General features: G+C 24.6%; 1 protein-coding gene and 1 pseudogene across 3 annotated transcripts; both read right to left on the bottom strand.

The window, feature by feature from the left end:
- Position 1: 1 nt before the first annotated feature.
- On the bottom strand, positions 2-3,710 carry LOC112604018 (thiamine transporter 1-like). Of its 3 annotated transcripts, none has more exons than XM_025352876.1 (4): positions 3,550-3,710; positions 2,854-2,981; positions 1,128-1,298; positions 2-476 (listed from the first exon to the last, which is right to left on the bottom strand). In XM_025352876.1, the coding sequence occupies exons 2-4, from the start codon at positions 2,977-2,979 to the stop codon at positions 228-230; spliced, it is 546 nt and encodes a 181-aa protein (XP_025208661.1). In that variant the 5' UTR covers positions 2,980-2,981; positions 3,550-3,710; the 3' UTR covers positions 2-227. The 3 variants fall into 3 exon arrangements, with proteins under 3 accessions (XP_025208661.1, XP_025208659.1, XP_025208660.1); XM_025352874.1 differs by lacking the exon at positions 3,550-3,710 and adding an exon at positions 3,059-3,158 and having other exon boundaries at positions 2,854-2,990; XM_025352875.1 differs by lacking the exon at positions 3,550-3,710 and adding an exon at positions 3,059-3,158.
- Positions 3,711-5,411: 1,701 nt separating this feature from the next.
- Positions 5,412-7,440, bottom strand: LOC112604020 (annotated as a pseudogene).
- Positions 7,441-7,746: the final 306 nt, after the last annotated feature.

Genomic DNA, 7,746 nt, shown 5'->3' with positions numbered 1-7,746 from the left:
AAAAACACTACAGTCTCAAGTTCACGTCATGAAGTACTTAAGTGTGATTAGTAGCCAAGTGATTTATATCTCAAGAAACAAATAAATAAATTGTAAAAAATATTAAACATTGATAAATTTGATTTTAAATTTACTCCAGTTATAAATTTAAATTAACACAAAACATAGGTGTACTTCTAAATCGTTAAGTTAATATTGTATCGTTTGTATTTAGTTTTAATTTTGTGCTAAATTACAAATACATAATGCGTCTGATTACTGAATACGTTGCAATATGGTAGGATAGTATAAATCCCTCCAGTTGCGTTGACTATGATTTGTGCTAAGATGTCTCCAACAACAATACCAAGTTGTACGGCAGCCGTGACAATACCGGTGGCCATCTGATATTGTTCTACGTCTTTGATCTTGGCGTATAAATAACAATATGCTATCTTATCAGTGCTATGTATCGACCCAATACCAAATGCAGACACCTATATTCAGTATTAAAAAATAAAACGATATCAAAGGACATCATTAAAACAAAATATTGATTATGATCTATAACACGGGTGAAAATCATCTATAATGTATTTTTAGAATTCAAACTCCTTTAAAACCATTATCTGTATACATCATACAAATATAAAATATTTATTTTATACATAAGTGCTAAAGTTGAATTGGTTTCAAAAAATTCTCAAAAAAAAACTCGATTAGATATGAGTAATAGTTCAAAAATAACACAAATGCATATAACGAGCAAAACCACAATATAATAAATTGGTTGTAATTAATAATTTAAAATTATTTATGCGCAAGCATTGTTAAAAATGTCTTTTATAAATGGTTTAATTACACTTTTTACCCAAACAATTCATTTGAGTAATTGTATAATCGTATCTAACTATTAAACTGATTTTTTTACGATTTACTGATTTCCAGCACTTTTTTATTAGGTGTGAAATATAATAATTGTTTCATATTTGAATGGCATTATATACAAATAAAGATTTTAAAAGGGGTTGAAGGCTATAAAACTAAATAAAAGATGAAATTTTATATTTCCATCGGCGAAACAATGACGACATAAAATATCGAATTGCTATACCACTTCAATCAATAATAAACTTAATCATACTAACCCTCAGCTGTGTTACACTTGGTTTACAAGTCATTAGGAAATAGAAGACACATGGACAAATGGTCAAGAATATAATGTTTGGCTTGTATAGAAAGTAGTCTGCAGTTGTAATCATTAACAGTGATGTGAATAGCGATCCATATATTTTAAAATACTCGATAGCTGTAGCTACCTATAAATAGATCATGATATATTAGAAACTGAGTTAAATGATCAATGTACTAGTGGGTTTTTATAGTTGAAAAATATATTAGATTAGATTCAACTTAGGACAGATCTGAAATTACAATACGTTTATGTGCGATTATTAATCCATTAAAAACACAAAACAAAAAAATAAAACATTACATTAAGTTTATATCAAAAATTAATATCTAGATTAAACAAGTGAAAAACCATTAAATCGTTTGTTTTAAATTATATATTTTAATTGAAAACAATAGAAAAAAATTAACTATAACTCAAATTTGAGTAATATAACCATTAACAAGTATAATTAATAAAATAGTAAAAATTTAAAAAAAAAAACAATGCTAGCTTAAACAGTTTGTGTTAACAACTTTAAATACCTAATTCAACAGTCAAGAAGCTTAAAAATCATAAGGTTATGATAAAATATTATATTTTTATACTACATAAAAATACCAGTACAGGAACTTAAAACCTTTACTAAACATATAATTAACTCGGATATTCATCAACAAATAGCTCAACATAATGACTATTAATATTTTAATTAGGTACTTATCAAATAAATAATAATACTTATTAAATAAATTGGTTTTCATAAGTGTACCTCAGATTAAAATTCTCATTATTAAATATTTCTAGTATATTATTTTATAGTATTATTATTTTTACTCCTTTCAGTATTACAAACAATCTTTCAGCAATAGCTATACTTTTACAAAAATCTGTGTTATGTAATATTATTAACTCACTGATTTCATATATTATAAAGACAAAATTTGATTATTTTCTGTAAGTTTTTATTTATTTTGAGCAGCCAAATTTTACGTTTATAATTATTTATTTCACTATTTGAAAATAATTGCTCAAAAGCAGTATAACAAAATTGTCTTCAACAGAATTTTGACGACTGGTATATAATCCAAAATTATTTGTTTTGTCTATATAAATATAATTTGTCCAGAACGGTTTGAAACAAAATATTCTAATCGGTTACTAGCAGTTTTCTTCGTTCAGTGTTTACATAGCTTAATTGTATTTTTTATAACTATATGTTAAGTTAATTATATAAATTGAACAATAAGTCACCATGAGTTTATAGCCAAATAATAGCTAGTTATATATTATTTTTTATCAACTAACATGATTTTCATAACAGTTTTAACTCAAAAATTTTAGTTACATACATGTCTTATAATAATATTAATTTTTAGCCTTCAAAAAGAAGCAATTTTAAGGTAAACCACTTTTTCATTAAATTAAAATAATAGTGTTTAAAGTATTGAAAACTTCGCTTTTCATTAAATATTTTCATATTACACCTAAATCAAACATCGTATTGAATAACATTGACAAAAAAACCCATCCTAAAATCATATTAAAAAATTACCAACTACCTTTATTATGTATAGCGTATACTATATCACAGCCATCAGAAAGACAAATAAGTATTTCGTTTTATATAAAATAAATACAGCCAAAAAACGTTTAGAAGTGAAACTAAAATTCTATGTTAAATTAATTAGAACCGTTATTACCTCATCCAAAGACAAGCTTGCATCTGGTCCTATTAAATAAGCCGTCATAAATGGTTCCAATGGTCGAAGGTCAATTAAAAATAAATAAATTGCCACCATGTATGTAGTTTTTTTCCATTTTTCCATGACTGAAAATACTAGTTAAGTATAATTAACGACTTACTTTATTTTGTTTTATTTCAATATTTAAAATAAATATTTTTACTTTTTGTATATTATAAATATATATGTATTATTAATTTGTTTAACGTTTTGAAGCATGTACACTTATGACATTGATGATCATAACACAACAAACTTTAGGTTTATCGGTTTCAAGAATGAAATTAGTATAACATATAAAAAACTAGATATCGAGCTACATTGATTATATATTTTATTACTCAATGATTAATAATATGATATTTGATAAGAAATACGTAACACGTGTATATATTTATATAACTTATCTTATAATGATATGCATAACATATCAAAAGCACATTTAGTAGGTCTTTATCTACATATTAAAAATAACGAACTATTAATCTTATATTAATCATAAACAATTGCTTAAATAGTCGGACAATATATTAGCAGTGAGACAAATTATTATACTCATGTGGATACTTAACTACAATTGATAAGTTATACGTATTCAATTTTTAATAAAAGTGTAAAAATATAAAAGTTTTTATTCAATGCCACATTACTCACCAAATTGTCCATAATAATATTTACATCTTCATTTTATACCAAAATGCCAGAGACTATACAATATATATATACACATTTATATGCATTAAAGTACTGTAACACTCTCCCTGTATTTCACATGAACCACGTGGTGAACCCATTACTACAGTATACAAAATAATTCAAAATCTTTAAAATACTCTACTGTTGATTAGGCGGTAATTATATAATAAATAATATGATAATAAACAACTAGATCAACAGCATTATTTAATTTGTTTAATAAAAAAAAATTTTGAAATTGACCCACAAGGTTACACGTAATACGATGAGAGAAGTGTAATATTATACTGTGTTATGAGCCGTATATTATAGTATTATATGATATAACTCTGAACGCTTACGCCACTGTGAGATCCCTAAAATGCTGATACAGCATTAGAATCAATGCTAACAGTCATCAGATTTTCACGGTCGCGGCACAAAAGACAGTATAGTTTACAGGTAGTTTAGTACACTTTTCCTGTTAGTCGTGTTGGTTCACCATAAATAAATTCGTCCATTTTCGCTAAATTGATAATTCGTTTCGCAAAAGTACATAGTACGTTCTGAAATTCTATATTCTCCTCAACACGGTGATACCATCAAAAATTTGTATTAGTTTAATTGCTTTTTTGACTGACACAAATTCTTCCTGCTCCAATAATTTTGCCATGACTGTTTTATTATTTTCCTAATTTCGTATTACGTACTCTAGACCTCAATAGACGCCTATTTCTCCTGATGTTGCGTCTGCGTGATTTAATCTTACCCTTGCCTTACCTAAAAATTTTTTAATTAAAGAAGAACTAGATTGTGATCTACTAACAACTGAATCATCGTATTCTACCAATGTTTCGTATAGTTCACCTGAAGAAGATTCACTAGACAGACTATACACATCTATCAAATCTTAGTTAATGTCGTTGTCTGCGTTCAACATACACAATATTATTTCTGTGTAGGTCGGTTTTGTCGAAGTAGAATTGACACGGATGATATTACTTAATTTAAAACTAAAAGTTTTTGGTACTGACAGCTTCTTATTGTCACATTTAATAAAATTATCACTAAATACGTACCTAATAATACTAACAAAATAACTTGGGTTTTTCTATTTTTTTTTCACAATTTATATAAAATGCAAATGAAATCAAAATTAATTGTATACTCACATTTTTTCAAGATAAATTTAAGTGATAGATTTAAACGAAACCAAAAACTGAATTTACCATTCAAGACAATCTGTATGAAGGAGTTAGCAAATTTTTATACCTCCAAAACATAATTTTATATCTCAAAAATACTTTAAGATAAAATGTTGTGATATGTCAAAATGTAAATATTTTTAAAAAACTAATAACCTTTATAAGTAATGATTGAAAAATAAATATGGTTATTGCAAAAAAAAGTGTACATGTATATTATTTTGATTTATTTATTTATTAAAACATATTTTAAGGTTATCACTATATAAATGATAATGCTGACAAATTTTCAATTAGAAAATATTTTATGATTAAGGTGATCAATTCTAAATTTTATCAAGAAATTAAACTTAACATTTTTATTTGAATAATTTAATATCTATATGAAATCACAGTTAGCGACTATTCACAAAATTATAAATCTACAAACAAAATTAGATATGTTAGATAATTTATTATTACATTCTACTAATTTCTATACTAGCAAAATCCGGCATATATTATTGAAAGCCATGAAAATACTTGTCTAGGTTTTAAGTTATAGTATACTTATCTTGTAATACAGTCTTAACCGAATTATTTAAATAACTTGAATAATTCTAAATTGCAATCTCAATAATAAAATAAAATTCTTACTATAGTCAGTATAATGTTTTATTTTTTCTAATCTTAAATAAAGAAATAAACAAGAATATGATACCCAACATTGAGAATAAACCACCAATGAACACAAACTGAAACAATAAATATTTTAAGAAAATAGTCAATAATTATTTTAAAATATGAGTACAAAATTTGTAACTTACCCTTCCGGGAATTGTAATGTACATGAAGTTATATTGTATCAAAATCAATGTCAAAATCACAGTTATCAATACAGATCCCAAATAATTGAAAACTATTACTAGAGAATAACATTGGTTTTTTAGCTGTTTTGCAATTTCGGCGCTATAAAAACAAGAAAAAATTCAATTAATATTAATTATAAACACTCATTATATCTAGTTTAAAATAACTATTTCACTTATAGTTACTATTAATAAATTTATTAAACATAGAATGTTGTTTGAGAAGATTTTTAAATCAATAAATTAGATTGATACACTGAAATTATTGATTTTATAGGCATAAGCGTTTGATAAAATTTAAAATAAATAAAAAAAAATTTCTATTACCTTCATATGGGAAAATAATTAAAAATTATTTCAAGTCTTCAATTATTGAAAGTGGTGAATATAACTTATTACCAAGCTATTGAAAAAATTAATCTTTTTAAATTTATATCAACAGTTTAATATTTCTAATCCAAAAAAAGTGCTACACGACAAGCTTAACATAAAATAGTTACTTATTTAATTCTCCAAATTTTTTTTTAGAAAAATAAATATTTACATAAACATAATTTGCTAAAGAATACAGTCTTTGTCCTATCGGTCTATGAGATTATTTGATAGATATTTTACTTACTAGATTATGACAAAATGCATTTGAAATACTAGACTAAATAATGCGTATGTCAAATAGATAAATACGAGTTTATCATAAAAATAAAATGACGTTATTAGCGTTCCCATAACAATAGAGCAAGATGCAGTAAATATATCACCATAACGATTCCAATCACATTGAAATTTTCCAATTAGGTAAGCTCCCATAGCTCCTGTAAATATTAATTTAAACTCATCATTCTGGTCAAAATTCAGAAAACCTTATTGAAAGAACTTCGATTAATAAAGTAGTATAAGAAAAATATTTTAATAATGTTAATTATTATTTACTTTCGAATAAATAATTATTATGATTTGATTATGAATTATTTAAGACATTGAAAAATACTAACCACTTAATGTAACTATTGCTTCAGCCAGTCCATTAGACAAGACATCGTGATTTCCTGATTTTTCAATCACATAAGAGTACAGAACATTCATGTTCATTAATATCTGTAACATTGAAAATAATATATTAATAATTATCCAAGTTTCAATAAAATAACAATTTTTACACCCGAATTTCAATACATAATACAGTTAACAATAATTTGTAGGTATCATTTATTAGTTGTGTTATTAATGCCAATATACCACTTATTACCATACTGAATGTATTAAATGACAATATCAATTATTACTAATAATTTAAAACAAAAGTAAAAATTAAAACAAAAATAATAACAACTTACGTAAATATTGTTTCAAAAAGAAAAACAAAATGAAAGTTGAGCTAAGATCTGTTCTATACATGTCACTTATTATTATAGAAAATTTATCAAAATATAAAGAGTATAATATATCAAAATTGTGTTACTATGATGCCGCTCCATACCATATATGTCATGAACTTTTTCAATACAATCGAATTAGAGTATGAAGTTTTGAAATTTATCCATGACCTTCCGCAGGAGTTCATTTTTATTTACTTTTCAATTACACTATCTAGACAGAAGAGAAATATCAGCTTAAATTTCATATATTTAAGAGTGGAGTACTGAAATTTAAAATACTAACAAAATTTAAAATAAGAGACAAAGTTTTCATACTTAGGTTTTGTTCATCGTTTTTCGTATTATTTTCTAAAATTATTTTAAGAAGTGATGAATTATTGGCCCTCTGACTTATGCCAGTCATTTTGATCAACTGATGGAAATGAACAGTTCAAATTAATGCTAAGTAACAAACTTAAAAATCATTTAAATTAATTTCACATATTTTATGCTAACAGAGGAATATAAGATAATATATAAATGCATACAATAATTTAAATCATCTATAACGATTTTCAATTTTAATATCTTTAATAATATATTTTAAATAAAACACTATGTCCAAGTTCACGCCGAAGTACTTAAGTGTGATTAGTAGCTAAGATTTATATCAAGAAACAAATAAATGTAAAAATATTAAACATTGATAAATTTGATTTAATCACCTAGTTATAAATTTAAATTAACACAAACATAGGTGTACTTAAA

The sequence above is a fragment of the Melanaphis sacchari genome, unplaced genomic scaffold (assembly GCF_002803265.2).
Source record: "Melanaphis sacchari strain LSU unplaced genomic scaffold, SCAv2.0 Contig1180_pilon_pilon, whole genome shotgun sequence".
NCBI lineage: Eukaryota > Metazoa > Arthropoda > Insecta > Hemiptera > Aphididae > Melanaphis > Melanaphis sacchari.
This window is presented reverse-complemented; position numbering and strand designations above follow the sequence as displayed.

Excerpts from the sequence above, each read along its gene's own strand:
- LOC112604018 (XM_025352876.1), bottom strand. The coding sequence starts at position 2,979 with ATGGAAAAATGGAAAAAAACTACATACATGGTGGCAATTTATTTATTT. Across the intron at positions 1,299-2,853 it reads CAAGCTTGTCTTTGGATGAG|GTAGCTACAGCTATCGAGTA; the intron begins GTAATAACGGTT and ends ATCTATTTATAG. Across the intron at positions 477-1,127 it reads CAAGTGTAACACAGCTGAGG|GTGTCTGCATTTGGTATTGG; the intron begins GTTAGTATGATT and ends TACTGAATATAG.